At 60.2% G+C, this 16,767-nt stretch overlaps 1 protein-coding gene across 1 annotated transcript; it reads left to right on the top strand.

Annotated features, from left to right (window-relative positions):
• Window positions 1-8,555: 8,555 nt before the first annotated feature.
• MATN1 (matrilin 1) lies at window positions 8,556-15,998 on the top strand. Its single transcript, XM_040974378.1, has 8 exons — window positions 8,556-8,683; window positions 9,978-10,324; window positions 11,840-12,065; window positions 12,827-12,952; window positions 13,334-13,750; window positions 14,248-14,400; window positions 14,990-15,070; window positions 15,753-15,998. Exons 1-8 carry the CDS (start codon window positions 8,602-8,604, stop codon window positions 15,800-15,802), a joined length of 1,482 nt encoding a protein of 493 aa, XP_040830312.1. The 5' UTR covers window positions 8,556-8,601; the 3' UTR covers window positions 15,803-15,998.
• The last annotated feature ends 769 nt before the right edge of the window (window positions 15,999-16,767 follow it).

Below are 16,767 nucleotides of genomic sequence, written 5' to 3'. Positions count from 1 at the left end.
GAGAGCTCTGTGGCTGCAAGCTTCCCCGGCCACCTTGACCCACGATGGGTGTGTACAGGAAGGAGAGAGCTGCAAGAACCGGACATCCTGGTGAAGCAAAAGCAAGCAAGCAAGCTTGCTACACACACACACGGGCTCAAGACAAATCCAAGGAGGCTGCTTTAGGCGTAGCTGGATCCAGGACGCAAATTCTTTTTTAAAAACAAAAAGATTCATTTATTTTTATCGGAAAGTCACATTTACAGAGGGAAGGAGAGACAGAGTAAGAGCTTCCGTCCACTGATTCACTCCCCAAATGGCTGCAATGGCCAGAGCTGAGCTGATCCGAAGCCAGGAGCTAGGAGCTTCTTCCGAGTCTCTCACGTGGGTGCAGGAGCCCAAGGCTTTGGGCCATCCTTCACTGCTTTCTCAGGCCACAAACAGGGAGCTGGATGGGAAGTGGAGCAGCCAGGATATGAACCGGCGCCCATCTGGGATCCTGGCACACACAAGGCAGGGACTTTAGTCACTAGGCCACTGTGCCGGGGCCAGGACTGGAATTCTTGCTCTCCTTTCATTGCTGGCCTTTCTCTCTCCTGACATCGCAATTGCTGAGCTACCTAGGAGCAAGGTGGCTTGGAAACCCAGTGCTGATTGGGCTGGGATCTGTCCCCGGTCCTGAGAGAGTGAGCCTTGAAAGCCATGCCCAGGAGCACAGACTTACCCAGGCATAGGAGGGTTGGGTCTGGGTTTAGGAAGGGAAGAGACAAAGGCCAGGGGCCCTGGTAGGAGTGACAGTGTCCTGTGGGCAAGCAGCAGGGACGGGGCTGGGGAGGGCCTTAGCTGCCTGCTGGGCAAGCCATACTCGAGCATGGCCAATTTCCTCCTGGACTTTTCTGCTTTTTCTCATGTCAAGCAGTTAAACAATAACTTCAACAGTTTCCATTCCCTCCCTGCCGCCCCCCAACACAAACAGGGTGGGGAGCCAAGGCCAAGAGATATCAAGCTGCTTTCCTGAGGCCACACAGCGTCCTTTATCCTGTCCCCTATTTTGAGTGGAGAGCGGTGAGGCCCCATTCATGGGAGGTCTGGATTCTTGTAATATTCTATAGAAGATGCCCCCTGAGGGATTCCCCCCAACCCAGTGGGGTCTGGGAGTGGGGGTCACGGAAGAGGGCACCAAAGGGCTGTGTGCCCTACAGACCAAGAGACCCCAAGCTTGCTGATGTGGCTCCCTGTCCTTCTTCCCCTCCTTGCCCTGTACCCCTGGCCAGGTGCCAAGGCCCGGGCTGAGCTGTGTGGTGGGATTGTGCCTGTGGCCGGGTGGCTGGGAGGGGAACAGGAAATAGCTGGGCTCAGGGAAGTCCGTGTGGCCGGCCAAGCCAAGCGGGTCTGCCGTCGCCTGGGCAGCCCTCGCTGAGGCCTGATCAATGCCCCGTTTGAGGTTCATACAGGGGGCCTTTGACAGGCCTGGATGGTTTGGGCCCACTAAGAGGGCCTGTGTGAGGGGGGACGGGACAGGAGCTGGCCCCAGGAAGCAGGGCTGCTCAGGAGGCCAGGCAGGTGAGGGTGCCAGGATAGATAGTGGAGAGAAAGGGGCATGACCAAACTCACACTCAGGCAGCCAGCGGGAGAAGCTGGGGCTTCTCTGGGGCTGGGGGGGCTGGGGGGACTGGGGGGATTGGGGGGGCTGGGGTTGAAGCTGGAATGGCCCTGGTAATTGTGGGGGACCTTGCCCAGCATCTCTCCCATGAGCACCCAGCAGCTGTGAGCGGCAGGTGCTGCCCCATGCTGACCCCGAGTTCCCGGGAAGGCACTGGCCCAAGTCACGCATCCATCAAGGGCAGGGCTGGGGTTTGGCTCCAGTTGGCTCACTTGGGTCTGAGCTGTATCTCTGCTCCATTCTGGGCCACCTCATCCCTCCTCCCAGCAGCCCCAACCTCCTGGGGTGCTCATTTCATGCCCATTCCAGGCCTTGAAGGCTGTTAGAGGGCCCTGGTCTGGGAGAGGCCTGGGAGACTGCAGGCTATTCTGGTCCCCTGGAGCTGGTCCCAGAGCAGTGGGGGTTTGGACCCAAAGGGGCTGGGGTGGCTTCTGGGCCCTCTGGCCCTTGGCACAGCCTCCTGCTGCGGCATGCATGCACGCAGTTCCTGAGGGGGCGTTCCCTCCTGGTAGTCTGGGGTACCCGCAGCCATGGCCAACACTTCCTGCCCCTGAGCTGAGCTCAGCCGCGGTGTAGTTTTTCGGCAAGTCTTTGTATTCTGGCCTTTAACTTCAGCTTTGGGGCTTCCAGAGGGCATGTTGCCACACTGTGTCCCAAGGTGGCCACTTGAGGAGGTGACACAGGCCACATCCTGGACCCCAGGCCTGTTCTTCAGGGACCATCCCTTCACCCACAGAGAACCCTCTCACCCCTCCTCCCATTGAAGCCCCTCAGCCTTCAGTGATGCCTCATAGCTCATTCATTCATTCACCCATTCATTCATTCATTCACTTGCGTGTTTGCTCACTTATTCCAGAATGTTCCTGAATGCTAGGTCTGGGGCTGTTATGCAGGAAGTTTGAAATGAGTGCCTCTGTGTGAGAGGAGCCTAAGGAGAACAAGACAGCAATAGATGTCCAGAGGCCCACCTCGGACGCAGCCTGGAGTTAGACCCCATGAGGCCGTGCCTAGATCCCAACAGTTTTACAGGTGGCCCGGCCTTACCTCCCATGAAAGCTCTCCAGTGAAATCCTCTGTGCTCGGCACCAAATGGGTTACCCAGCCTGATGACCCTGGGCTGTACAACCTTCACAGCCTTCCTCCTCGGGGAAGTGCTTCCACCTGCTGCCAGGTGAGTGTGTGTGTGTGTGTGTGTGTGTGTGTGTGTGTGTCTGAAACCAGAGAGGAGCATCAGCCAACTCACTCGGCAAATGCTTTGTCCTGATGGAGCGAGAAGAGGAAGGAGAAAGGACTGAAAGAACTGGATGCTGTTCCCCAGAAGCCCCAGCCTGGGCACAGACCTCAGCTGGGCTCTCAGCTCTTTCCAGAGCCGCCCGCCTTGCCCACCAGGTGTCCTCTCTCCCTTGCACCACGTCCCCTGGCTTTCCCCGGTCTGAGCAAGTGGGCGGGCACTCTGCTGCCACCTGCTCTAATGCCCTGCCCTGTTCAACCCCGCTACTTGATCACCGCTACTCTAGGTCTCCCAGGTGGATTCTTTGTGGCATGAGACAAGAACCTTCTCCCACCCACTTCAACTAACAAGAGCCCTCCTGTCTCTGCCCTCATGGGCGTGGCGAGAGCAGGTGCGGGAACCCGGCAGCTCTGCAGGTTGGATGCTGGTTGTGGGGGCGGAGAGGTTGAGAGGGAAACATGGGTATTCTGTAAGGGTTTTTGGAAGAATGTTTCCAGCAATGCTGCCTACAAACCTGGGGTGGCACTCGGAAAATGCTGCTGTACAGGCAGCAGGGTCCCCGGGACTGGCTCTGAGGATGCATCTGCCAAGAGGAAGGGGATGAGACTGGAAGCGGGTCCCAAGGGCTCTGTCATCAGCATGCTAGGGAATCTGCCCTCGGGGTGCTGGGTACTACCATTGATGGTTAGTGAGCACAGCTCAACATTCTAGAACCTCAGTGAGCTTCTTGCAGACAGAAAGGGAGATGTGAATGTTGCATGGACGGGCTGGCTCAAGTCCCCATGACAGGCAGTGAGCCAGTGCCTGCTTACCAGGCCCTAGGGTTGCTCTGGGAGGGAGGCGTGGGGTCCATTGCAGGCCAGATCCTGACAGCAGATGAGGGGAGAAGTGTTCCAAGAGCATGGGCTGAGGCAGTGGTTGGGGGGCTGGGGGTTGGGGGACCCACAGGGTTGGGGCACACCAGGCAGAGAGAGGAAGGGCTGGGGTAGTAGTGGCAGAGGGAGATGGTGCTGCCAGCTAAGAGTTGGGGACCCAGGAGAAAGGGTGACAGGGTATGTGTTGGGCTTGGTGGTGTTGGGTGTCACCTTGCTGGTGGGATGCAGATTACAGGGAATAAAGTACAATGGGGGTGCAGATTACAGTGGGGACGTGGGCGCTGCTGTGTCTTTTAATTCCCAGGGGAGGGTCACAGTGGCTGAGATGCCAGGTGGGCTTGGAAGTGCCCACCTAGTTGCAGGACATTCAGCTGACCTGTGGCCTGCCTGGACACCCTGTCCCAGGGGTGTACTCGTTTGTGCCCCTGTTGACATTGGAAGCAATTTTCCACCCTCGCACTTCTTGGGTGACCACAACAGCGATCTGAGCATCAGAAGTTTTGGTGGGCCCGGTGTCTGGGAAGTGAAGGGTGAACTGGAGTGCCGGCTGCTATTTGCATGGTGTCCTGTGTGCTTCCTGCTTCTTCGTGGGTTTTGCTGTGAGTCTGAGACAACACAGGGGGCAGCAGCCTGAAGAGGAGAGAGGTGCCCAGGTCTGGGGGCAGAGTCTCCCCTGTTCATATTAAATTCAGAGCTCAGATATATATATTTTTAAAAGACTTATTTATTTTTATTGGAAAGTCAGATTTACAAAGAGAAGGAGAGACAGAAAGATCTTTCATCTGCTGGTTCACTCCCCAAGTGGTCAGAATGGCCGGAGTTGAGTCAATCTGAAGCCAGGAGCCAGGAACTTCTTCTGGATCTCCCATGTGGGGGCCGGGTCCCAAGGCTTTGGGTCATCCCCTGCTGTCCTCCCATGCCACAAGCAGGGAGCTGGATGAGAAGCACAGCAGGCAGCATATGAATGAGAGCCTATATGGGATCCTGGTACATGCAAGGCAAGGACTTTAGCCACTAGGCTACTGTGCCAGGCCCAAGCTCAGATCCTTTTTTTTTTTTTTCAAGATGTATTTATTTATTTGAACAGCATGGTTAGAGAGACAGAGAGGGGGAAACAGAATGAGTGAGAGAGCATTTTTGCATCCACTGGTTTACTCTTCAAATGGCTGCAATGGCTGAGTCTGGGCCAGACCGTAGTCAGAAGCCAGGAACTCCTTCCAGGTCTCCCACGTGGGTGCAGGCCCCAGGCACTTGGACCATCTTCTGCTGCTTCCCCGGGTGCATGAGCAGGGAGCAGGATGGGAAGCAGAGCAGCTGGCGATCCAGTCAGCTCAAATGTATCTTCATGCAGATTCTGCTCCAAGCTCTGCAGCTCCAGCTGGTCGCCGCGTCCTGCCTACACCTGCCCCACCGATCTGGGGCCTGCTGCATGGAGCTCAACCGTCCAAGTCTCCAAAAACAGGTTCGTGCCTTTGACTCCCACAGTTGAGGAAGTTTGGAATTCCCCAGGCATGCCTCAAAATCTGGCGGGTAAACCATCGGCAACTGCAACATAATTTTGGGTACACGATACGGGAGAAAAACATTGATTAGTTTTGAATTGATTAAAGTACCTGTTGGAATAAATCTGGCTGTCATGTCAGGAAGAGGACAGGGGCTCAGGTGTAGGTGGTGTGTGAGAGAGGAAGGCAAGGAAGGGGCAGAGGCCAACACCAACCGCGTTCACCAGCAGGTGCCCTCGGTGGGCAGCGGGGGCTCCCTCCAGGGGACCTTCTGAGGACTGGGAGGACCACAGCTCGGAACTGTCGCGTCCAGGGCGTGGGGAGGCTGCTTTGTCTGAGCCTGCCCGTGAACAGTGTTACGCACCTAGGTGGCTTTGCTCACCATCACTGTCCCTGAGACCCACCTGCTGTAGCTGTGGGGAGCTGGACCCACGGGGTGACAGGGGTGTCTGAAAAACCAGCAGAGGGGTCAACCTGGTCACCATAGAGTTCCGAGGGTGGCCCTCAGCCCTGTCCCCTGAGTAGGCTCCCTCACAGGAAAAGCTTACGGCCTCCCCCAGGAAGGTGTGGGGGTTACCTGTGGCCCTAGAAGTCACCCAGCAAGGTAGAGAGGAGGAGACAAAGAGGACAGAGAATCTTCCACCCTCCGGTTCACTCCTCAGATGGCCACAACAGCCAGGGCTGGCACAGGCTGCAGTTGGAGGCTGGGGACTCCAGGTAATCCACATGGGTGGCAGGGACCCAGCGCCCTGGGCTGTCTCTGCAGCCTCCCGCAGTGCACAGGAGCTCCCAGATACGTGATGTGACTGACAGGTCCCACCTGCCGGCCCTAGAATGTCTGCTTTGAACAACCTGCCCAGTGCCAATCTTAGAGATTTTTCTCGGAGCCCCTAAAGACAGTGCCCATTCCAAGGGTGACTGTGGGCTGCTGCTGAGGGTAGTTCGTCCTAAACCACACAGACGGAGTCCCGTAGAACCCGCGCTGAGAGTGGGGCTGGTCTGGGCCCAAGAGGGACGCAGACCCTGCTCTAAGCTTTGTGCACCAAGAGCACTGCACTGGGAGTCCTGGACCCTGCCCGAGTCCTGCACCGAGCAGGTCACTGATGCTCCGACACAGAGCGCTAATGGCTTTAAGCTTCTGAGGCCCTTGGGAAGACTCGGGTCAGGGTGTGGACTGTTTGTTTGCCTCATGAGCCACCCGACCACAAAGCCCCTCTGTGCGTCTTTTCCTTTGGTCCACGCCGGACACACTGTCCCTGGTGTTGGGTCCTGGGCAAAAATGTTTCTCATTTAAAAAACACAAATATTTGTTTTCTTTCCTCAATGGCTCTGCTGCACTTCCAGGGCTCCTCCCCAACCCTGGCCTTGAAATGTTGAACTTGATCTTCGGGGGGTGGGGGGGAAAGCCCGAGCTGCTGCTGAGAACTTAACCTGTGGCTCTGCTAGTGAGGGTGGCAGCCGGCCCAGAGAAGGCGCCTGTGTCCCATCCGGGAGGCCACAGACCTGCCATTCAGACGTGGGGCTCAAAGAGCCGTTTCACGGGTGCAGCTGCCGCTCCTGGCCAACACGGCGGGTGTGTCCTGCCCAGCCCATCCAGGAGGGGGATCAGCTCCTGACAACGGCCCACCATGGGCAAGGCTGCAGGGAGAGTACGCTGGGCACTGTGGCTGACCGCTGTGTGACCCCGATGGCTGGAGGGGAGCTGGAACGTGCTGGTCACAAGGGTTGCTTTTAAGGTCATCCATTGGATCACCACCACGTGCACTGTGCCTGGCTATGTGCTGGAGCCCATGCAGAAGGCAGGTGGAGCATCCTGGGCAGCGGAGGGAGCTGGACATGACGGCAGCCCTGACCCCAGTGGCAGGTGCACTGTGCCAGCAATGGCAGGGAAAAGGCCGTCAGCGGCAGTGGCTGGGTTTCCGGGCTCAGGAGGACTGTGAATCAGGCACCAATGAAGTTTGAACGAGAAAGTCAAAGGGAGGCACGTTTACAACTTCCTTTCCCGCTAGTGGGGCACAGGGGCTTGGCTCTGTCCCTCAGTGGGCTGGGTAATGTCAGGTCTGCTCACAAACCTCTCGGAGCCATCTGACCAACGGGCTCAGCTCTGCGGGGTTCACAGACTTGGAGGGAGTACAAAGGAGACAGGGCATGGTCACAGCTGAGGACAGCAAAACGGCTGCTGGTTCCATTGTACCCGGCAAGCACGTGTCAAAGCTGCCCGTGCGTTTCCCTTCGATGGAGTGCCACGGACGGGAAACGCCCAGCGCTGCCTGCTCTGCGCTCCCAGCGTCTCCTCCCAGCATCCCTGCGGGGCAGGCCCAGAGCTTCCCGTGACTCCAAGTCACACTGAGAGTCAGACGGTAAGACATCACATCACAGCCCGCAGCCAAGCCCGGCAACCTGGCTCCCAACCACCCTCCCGTGTGGCCAGCACGGACCCAGGCCCAACGTGCCTCATTTTTTTTTTTAAAGATTTATTTTTATTATTATTATTTTTTATTGGAAAGGCGGATATACAGAGAGGAGAGACAGAGAGGAAGATCTTCTGTCCGATGATTCACTCCCCAAGTGAGTGCAACGATTCACTCCCCAAGTGAGTGCAACAGACGATGCTCTGCCGATCCGAAGCCAGGAGCCTCTTCCAGGTCTCCCACGCGGTGCAGGGTCCCAAAGCCTTGGGCCGTCCTCGACTGCTTTCCCGGGCCACAGGCAGGGAGCTGGAAGGGAAGCAGGGCTGCCGGGATAGAACCGGCGCCCATATGGGATCCCGGGGGTGCAAGGTGAGGACCTTAACCACTGCGCCACCGCGCCGGGCCCCAACGTGCCTGATTTCTGCTGGGCGGAGTCGGAAGGATGATGGAGTATCCTGGTGGGTGGCCCCGCACTGGACAGCAGCTGGGGAGCAAGGGGGTCTGTGGAGATCAAGGAGGGGAGACTGAGGTTGGAATTCTGGGGCCGAGGGGGGAGCAGTGTTGGGTTTAGGACGAAGGTGCAGGACTAGGGCAAGGCCGCTGGACGCAGGGCTCCCTGGGCTGGGGTGGTAGCTCCCCCTTGGCCTGGGCTCCCACCCCTGGGGGAGCCGCCCCTCGCACCCGAGACTTCCTGAATTCCAGGCGTGGCTTTGGCTGCTTCTGCAGGCAACCGAGCCCTTGTGGCGGCGGTGGGAGGCGGGGAACCTCTGCCTCACACACACCTCCATTCAGCCAGACCCCACCCCCAAGGCGCAGGGCGGGGGGCTGGGGCCAGCTGCCCCCACGTCAGTGTGGGGGGGCATCTGGGCAGGGAGGTTGATAAGGCCGGGACCCCGCGGGCCCCAACCGTGCCGCCTGCTCTGCCCGTGCTGCCAGAACCATGAGGCTTGTACTTTGCAGCCTGCTGCTCCCGCTGCTACTCCAGGTCCCAGGCAGCCTGGGCCTTGCCCCCCAGGCCAGAGGTGAGGGGTTTGGGGAGGATATGGGCGGGGGGCAGGGGGACACTGGCTGAGTGGCCCCAACCACCCAGATGGGCCGAGATTCAATGAAATCCAAGACGGAAAGAGGGCGGGGCAGACATAGGAGCACATACCGTGAAGCTGGGGGAGTCTAACAGGGGCCTCCAGGATGGGACACTGTATGGGGACCATGGATGGGACATTGCTGGGGCCTTCTGGAGCTGCCGAGTGTAGGCTGAGCAAACACAGACCTGGGAGCCCAGAGTGTGGGGTGTGCTCGGGGAGGCCCCAGCCTGGGTTTCAGCCTTGGGTACTGAACTCCAGAATAGCCAGCTCTGCAAGGTGAGGCTGGGGAGAGCAAGACACAGCCTCGTGCCTCTGGACTCCCGGTCGTCTGTTCCAGGGGTGCCCAGTTCTCCCTCCCTCTCTCAGTGGGAGGACTGTAGAGCCAGCTGCCAGGGGACTCCACAGTCTCTCCAGGACCAGCCCAGGGTACTGAGTCTGGGGGTTGGGGGTGCATCCCCGAGTGCCTTCACCTTCCTGCTGTCCGCAGCCACGCTGGGAGCCACTCTGCTCTGCCCAGAATCAGTGTAAGAGGGGAAGGAACGGCCTCGTACTGAGCCTGACCTGGGATAAAAATTCTCCCCATTGGGCAGATGAGCAAACAGAGGCTCAGAAAGGCACAGCGATTGCCCGGGGCTCTAGGGTGTCTGAGTCAGGATTTGAACCCAAGCCTGCTTTGCTCCAAGCCCATGAACTGCCCGACAGTTGAGGGTCTGGAGGGCTGTGGTTCATGGGATGGGGGCTGTGTGCCTGTCTTGGCCACACTGCTGTGCTGGGGGTGACCACTTGGGACTGCTGTGCCTTCTTCCTGCCCTTTGACACCAGCCAGCAGGCTCTGCCAGGCTGAGCAAGCCCCTGGTGAGGCCCACCTCCGGGTGTGCCTTTGGGGGCACTGCTTTCGCCCTCATGGATTTGGAGGGCCTGTCTACCCTGGGCAGTGCCCTTGCACCCGGTGAGGAGCAACAGTGGCCCCTGTCTCTGGCAGCAAGTCGGGGGGTGGGGACTTTGAACACCTGCCAGGTGCGCAGCCCTTGCTGACCACTGGCATCACCTGTGCCAGGATGTGGCTCTGCTGCTCTCCCCTGGGGTAGAGCCATGACTCAGCCTCTGGGAACTTCTTTGCATGAGTAACCACACCCAGCCCTCTCCAGTCATGCCTCCTGGCCCCCCACAGCTGCTCCCCTGACCTCGCCCCCTGTCCTTTGCTGTCCCCCCCCCCCCATGTCCCTCCCAGGACACCTGTGCCGGACGCGGCCCACGGACCTGGTGTTTGTGGTGGACAGCTCTCGCAGCGTCCGGCCGGTGGAGTTTGAGAAGGTGAAGGTATTCCTGTCCCAGGTCATCGAGTCGCTGGATGTGGGGCCCAACGCCACCAGGGTGGGCGTGGTCAACTATGCCAGCTCCGTCAGGCAGGAGTTTCCGCTGCGGGCCCACAGCTCCAAGGCTTCGCTGCTGCGGGCTGTGCGCCGCATCCAGCCGCTGGCCACGGGCACCATGACAGGCCTGGCCATCCAGTTCGCCATCACCAAGGCCTTCAGCGATGCCGAGGGTGGTCGTGCCAAGTCCCCTGGCATCAGCAAGGTAGGCCCACCCAGCCCTGCTGGGACTGCTCCCCAACCATCTTCAGACACCTGCTCCAGGCGCGCACCTAACTCCCCACAGCACCCAGTGAGGTTGTCTCCTGAGAGTGAGGGCAGCTGAGGGTCCAAGGGGATTGGTCATCAGCCAGAGGTTGCCAGCAGCACGGGGCTGAGTTGAAATTTGAGCTCATGTCCTGGTGGGTGCTGGGCTGTGTTGCTGTAACGAACCTTGGCTGTCCACTAGCCCGGGTTCCCTGGAGGTCTGGATGCTGATATGATGGGGCAGGGGGTGTGGTGGGGGTAGTGTCCTGCAGCCGTGCAGCTCTGCAGGAGTGCTTCACTGGTCCTCAGTCTGTCCACCTGTAGAATGGGAGCCTCCATAACCCCTTCCCAAGGCACTGCTGTGAGGACTGAAGGCAGCAGATGCTCAGAACAGGCCATTTCTGAGAGCCCGGGTCGGCGATGGCAGAAGCTGGAGACCACAGAGATGGGGCCTGGGGAGGTGGAGCCACAGCCCTGGAAAGTAGACTCGGGCCACAGCAGGTGGAGCCCCGGCCCGTAATGCCCCAGCCAGCGAGGGCTCAGATTTTTTTCTGGCCTTGCTCTCACAAGCCTGTTTTCTGGGTGCTCAGCACGAGACTCTGAGGTGGGGTCAGATGTCCCCTCCCTGTGTGGTTCCCTCCCACTGGCTCCTATACAACCCACCACAGCCCTCCTGAGTCTGCTGCCTGCCAGGGAATGGCCCCCTTCTTGTGCCCCTCTGCCCTCAGCTTTGAGCACAAGCACGAGTCAGCAGCTCCCCCATTTTACAGACCTCTCAGAGCCAATCAGTTCCTCCAAGGCAAGGCAAAGCAGCCTGGGGTGGGAGGGCCAGAGCTCCCCTGGAGAGGTCCCGACAAGGGCCACCGGCACTCTCCATCCTGGGCTGTGACTCGGGCAGAGGCCTGGGCAGTGTGGCAATGGGAGGGGGGTATGAGCAATAGGTTACCCACCCCAAGGTTGTCAGTGCCAGGAGCCCAGGGCGATGACATCAAAACGAACCTTTGCCCGTTGCTGGCCGGCACTGAGCAGCAGGGGCCTTATCATCAGCCCTGTTCCAGATGGAGAAACTGAGGCAAGAGCAAGGCGATCTGACTTGCAGGTCACTGGGGCCAGGGTCAGGCCAGGGCCGAGGGCGGACCTAGACCCCGCGGGACTTCCTAGGGCACAGAGCCCTGTGGAAGGGGCTCCCTGCATTCTGCGGAGTGGAGGAGTGGACGGAGGAGAGCGGCATTCCACTGAGCGGCGCTCGCGGCCGGCGCGGTCAGCAGCACCATTCGCTGGTCTCTGCCGCCCTCCGGTGGCTGCAGCGCGGAACTGCACGCTGCGGGCGCTCCGGCTCCTGCTCCGCCGCGCGTCGGGGCGGGGAGGCGGCTCGGGGCGGGGAGGCGGCTGGGGGCGGGGAGGGCGCGCCGCCGTCCGGCCCCTGGAGGCCCCGTCGCGCAGCCGGCCCTCAGGCGCGGCTCCGGTGCCGCAGGTGGTCATCGTGGTGACGGACGGGAGGCCCCAGGACAGCGTGCGGGACGTGTCCGAGCGGGCCCGGGCCAGCGGCGTCGAGCTGTTCGCCATCGGCGTGGGCGGCCGCGTGGACAAGGCGACGCTGCGGCAGATGGCCAGCGAGCCGCAGGACGAGCACGTGGACTACGTGGAGAGCTACAGCGTCATCGAGAAGCTGTCCAAGAAGTTCCAGGAGGCTCTCTGCGGTGCGCGGGGCGGGGCCGCCGCGGGGGCGGGGCCAGAGGGGGCGGGGCCGCCGCGGGGGCGGGGCCAGAGGGGCGGGGCCGCCGAGGGGGCGGGGCCGCCGAGGGGGCGGGACCCGAGAGGGTGCCGGGGCGGGACCAGGGCGGGGGCGGAGCCTGAGCGGGTGTCGGGGCGGGGTCGGGGCCTGGGCGGGGCCTGAGAGTGGGCGTCAGGAGTGGGGCGGGGCAGGGGCGGAGCCTGAGCGGGTGTCAGGGCGGGGCAGGGGCGGGGCAGGGGCGGGGCGGGGGCGGGGCGGGGGCGGGGCGGGGCCGGGGCGGGGCCTGAGACAGGCCCTCAGGGTTAGGGTGAAGGTGGACTCCCGGGCGCCTCAGGGCTGGCCTGGGTAAGAGCTGAAGCGGAGAGTAGCTGCGTGGGCAGGGCCAAGGTCGAGGGAGAGACAGGGCATCCGAACAGGTTCCTTGTAAGTGCCCCGTGAGATAACAAGGTATAACGCTCAGCGTGTGACACTGAACAAGCATTTGTTCAGCGTCTTGTATGCGCTGTGGGATAAGAGGGTGACTGAAACGTTAAAAATGCTGCCCCTGGGGCTCCTCCCGTGTGGGAGGGATGTTTTATCACTTTCCTCAGCTGTAGGGACGCCAGCCCCAGCCTGGGACTCGGGGGGCCTCACCTTTCACTGGGTGTCCACCCGACAGTGAGGGCCTCTTGGCGGAGGGGCCGGGACCCTGTGACTGCGAGCCCTGAGCCCCTCGTCTCCCCGCAGTGGTGTCAGACCTGTGTGCCACGGGCGACCATGACTGCGAGCAGGTGTGCCTTAGCTCACCAGGCTCCTACACCTGTGCCTGCCACCACGGCTTCACACTGAACAGCGACGGCAAGACGTGCAACGGTCAGTGGGCTGTGCCCAGGTCCAGTCAGCCCTGGGAATGGGAGAGCGGGGCGGGGAGGGAGTCCTGGCCCTGGGTCACTGCCTCATGGGGGGACTCCCTGCTCTGCAGCCTGGCGAGCAGACTGGCGTCTGGTGTCTGCTGTCCTTTTTCATCCTTGGGTGAGGGGTTTGTGTGGGTCTTCAATTCAAATCTCGGTGCTTCTGCTTCCGGGCACTGCCCTAAGACAGGGCCAATTACCCTGGTGCTAGAGAGGGAGTTTCGAGGACACGGAGGCAGGACCCTCACCGGGGCCAGGTGTGAAGTGGGTGCTCAGCTGGGGGGTCGGGATGGGTGGCCATGTCCCTAAACATCTTCCATCTGCATATGTGTCCTCTCTCTAGTGTGCCAGGGGGGTGGTGGCAGCTCAGCTACCGACCTGGTCTTTCTCATCGACGGGTCCAAGAGCGTGCGGCCGGAGAACTTTGAGCTGGTGAAGAAATTCATCAACCAGATTGTCGACACGCTGGATGTGTCGGACAGGCTGGCGCAGGTGGGGCTGGTGCAGTACTCGAGCTCGGTGCGCCAGGAGTTCCCGCTGGGCCGCTACCACACCAAGAAGGACATCAAGGCTGCGGTGCGAAACATGTCCTACATGGAGAAGGGCACCATGACGGGTGCCGCCCTCCAGTACCTCGTCGACAACTCCTTCTCTGTGTCCAGCGGGGCCAGGCCCGGGGCCCAGAAGGTGGGCGTTGTCTTCACCGATGGCCGGAGCCAGGACTACATTAATGATGCAGCCAAAAAAGCGAAGGAGCTTGGTAGGTACTGCCTGCTTGGTCCCTGGATCCCAGAGGGGTCCCAGGAGCGCAGACCACCGGGGACTTGTCCACTCTGTCCCCTGGTCAGCGCCCTGAAGCCGGTGGCTTTGCTCTGGGAGGGATGCTGCTCTGTCAGTGATGACTGTGCTGGGCTCCAGGAGGAGGAAGGGGCTTGGTGCTTGTTTTTGGGGAAAGGTGTGGGGGGTTCTTGGCGGCTGGGAATGTTGAATCCCAGGAACATCCCAGTTGTTGCCAGGGGGAAAGCCATCAAGTGGCTAGTGTGGAGGGTCCCTTGAAGCCCTCAGCTCGAGGCTCCTAGCTGGAGGAAGTGAGGGTCGGTACAGAGCTGGACACGCGGCAAAACTTCACTATAAACACTGTTGTGGCTCCTCCTCCCACCCCGGCCCGGGGCCTGCAGTTTTAGTGACCCTGGGGATGGTCAGCCCAGCTGCTGCCTGTCCTCTTGCCAGCTTAACCCCTTGGGACTCCCGCCTCAGGCTTTAGGATGTTTGCCGTGGGCGTGGGCAACGCCGTGGAGGATGAGTTGAGGGAGATCGCCTCGGAGCCCGTGGCCGAGCACTACTTCTACACAGCCGACTTTAAGACCATCAGCCAGATTGGCAAGAAGTTGCAGAAGAAGATCTGCGTGGGTGAGTGAGGCGGGGAGCTGGCTGGCAGCCACGGAAGGGGCAGGTGGGCTGCCCTCCCCGCTCCCCGCCCACCCAGGTCCTGGCAGACAGACAAGGCTCGCTACAGGAGTGGCAGCTCCTAGTACTTTCCAAAGATGACACCATTCACTCCCAGTTAGCCGGAATCCCATCCCATTTTACAGATGGGAAAACCAAGGGCACAGGGGTAGGAGGAGCTAGGACCTGAACACTGTCCCCTCCTTGTGGCTTCATCCTGGTACCACGGGATGGGCTCCAGAGGCAGACAGGCCTGCGTTGGCGTCTTTGCTTTGACACCGATGGCCACCCTTGGTTCCTTTTTGGAGCCTTTAGGTGCCACATGGATGAGGAGTGCCTACTGCCCCCTGCCACAGAGACCCTTGCAGTGCCAACTGTGTGGTGGGTCCTTGTCGTCCCTTGACAGGACTGGGAGGGGGTGCGGGGAGAGGCTGACGCTGTTACCGCCCACTCCTGGAGCCTTCCCAGCTGTGGCCCCCAGAGCAGGGAGCCCCCTGCCCGACCGAGCAGCTGCTCAAAGCAGTTTTGTCTTCCCACTCTGCATCCCCCGCAGAGGAAGACCCATGCGCCTGTGAGTCCATCGTGAAGTTCCGAGCCACGGTGGACGAGCTGCTGAAGTCTGTAAGCAAGAAATATATCCTTTCTCCGAGTCTCTGTGGGCAGCCCACGGGACCCGGGGCTGCGGGATTGGGATGGGGGACAGGCTCTTCTTCCCTGCCTCTTGTGGGGGCACCCTGGGTGCTGGCCAGATGGGCTGGTGTCACTAAAGCTGGGGCTGCTTGGGGGAAACCGAGGCAGAAGCCAAGCTCTGGGGCCTTTTTTTTTTCCTGCTAAGAGTCACTTGGATATTAATGACATCATTCGCGGGCCACACGAAGTGCACCCTTAAAAACGAGCCTGCTGTACTCCTATTGGTTTTCCAGTCCTGCCTATGGTTGCCTTGGCAGGGCCAGCCCCGCGATTCACAGGCCTCACACAGCCCACCGGCTGGACGTCACGCACGCCTGCCAGGGTCTGGGTGAGCTCTGGTGGATTTGATACCTTCTGAGGTGACAAGACTGACGCCGGTCTCTGCCCAGAGAAGGGGCTTGGTCCCATGGGCTGAGCCAGGACAAGGTGGGGGCCAGCAGGGTCCCCTGGCAGAATGGGGCTATCGTGTTGGGGAAGCACCTAACAGAGCAGGTGGCTCGGTTTCACGTTTCTGCACTGGAAACGTGAGAGAACCTTCTGGAACAGGGTCTGTTGCCACGGAAGAGAGTTGGGCTGCAGGTAGGGGGCTCTGGCTGGTCTGCACTTGTCCTTAACTTCCCTTGCACTGGAAGCTGTAAGCAGGCGGCTGGCTGTCCTGGAGAACAGAATTGTCTAGGGGTGTGTGGTACCTGGCCTAGCCTCGCCTCTGCACCTGCCCAGCGCAAGCCTGGCTCTGCAAGCCCCGTGCGTGCCCCCTCTGCATCCTGGAGTGTAGTTTAGCTCTGTGGTGGTTGTGCGTGGGGCTGGGGAAGGGCAAGCCTGGGAGCCGCAGCGGCTTCCTGGGGGTCTCCACCAGACTGGGAGAGTGTGTATGTGTGTGTGTGTGTGTGTGTGTGTGTGTGTGTGTGTGTGTGTGTGTATGCACGCACACACCTGAGGACAGGTGTGTGTCTACCAGCAAGAATGTGTGTGCACCAGGGAGACCTCAGGGGCGAGTGGGACAGAGTCTGCGTTTGCAATTGTTTCCCTCCCATCAAAAGCTTAATATATTCCTGTTTTTAGTTAGCCCGTTTCTTGACTCCAAGTGCTGTGAATGCCCCTGGTGACAAATGATCAAACGTGGTTTAATTGGAGTCTGAATGGGATTTGGGGCATTGTGGTGACTGGGGCACAGGACAAAGGGTTGGCGAAGCTGATCTTGTTTCATCCTGCTAGGAACCATGTCTGGGACAGGCTTAAATCATACCCACTTTGCAGAAAGGAACACTGAGCTTCTATGTGATACAGCAGCTGGCTTAGCAGGGGGTCAGTTGGAGAGGAAAATGGGGTTGGAGATGGAGGGCAGGGGCACCAGTTGGAACTCATGTGTCCATTCATTCATTTGCTCAGACACCTCATTCTCCAGCATACTATGTGTCGGCGGTGGAGCAGTGCTGGCCTAGGAGGCAGACACAGACCCTGCCCTTACCCTCATAGGGATTACTTGTGCAGATGCCAGCAGACACATGCCAGCTGGAAGCTCCGTGGGTTAAGGTTGGGTCAGGGGTTTGAACTGCTTCAGCCTGGGCTGGCCCAGGGTTCCTGCTGGGGACCTCTCAGCCGTTTCCTTGTGCATCAGTACTGTCACTGTGTCCTCAGCAC

The sequence above is a fragment of the Ochotona curzoniae genome, unplaced genomic scaffold, assembly GCF_017591425.1.
Source record: "Ochotona curzoniae isolate NIBS_2020 unplaced genomic scaffold, NIBS_Ocur_1.0 contig_2404, whole genome shotgun sequence".
Classification (NCBI taxonomy): Eukaryota; Metazoa; Chordata; class Mammalia; order Lagomorpha; family Ochotonidae; genus Ochotona; species Ochotona curzoniae.
This window is presented reverse-complemented; position numbering and strand designations above follow the sequence as displayed.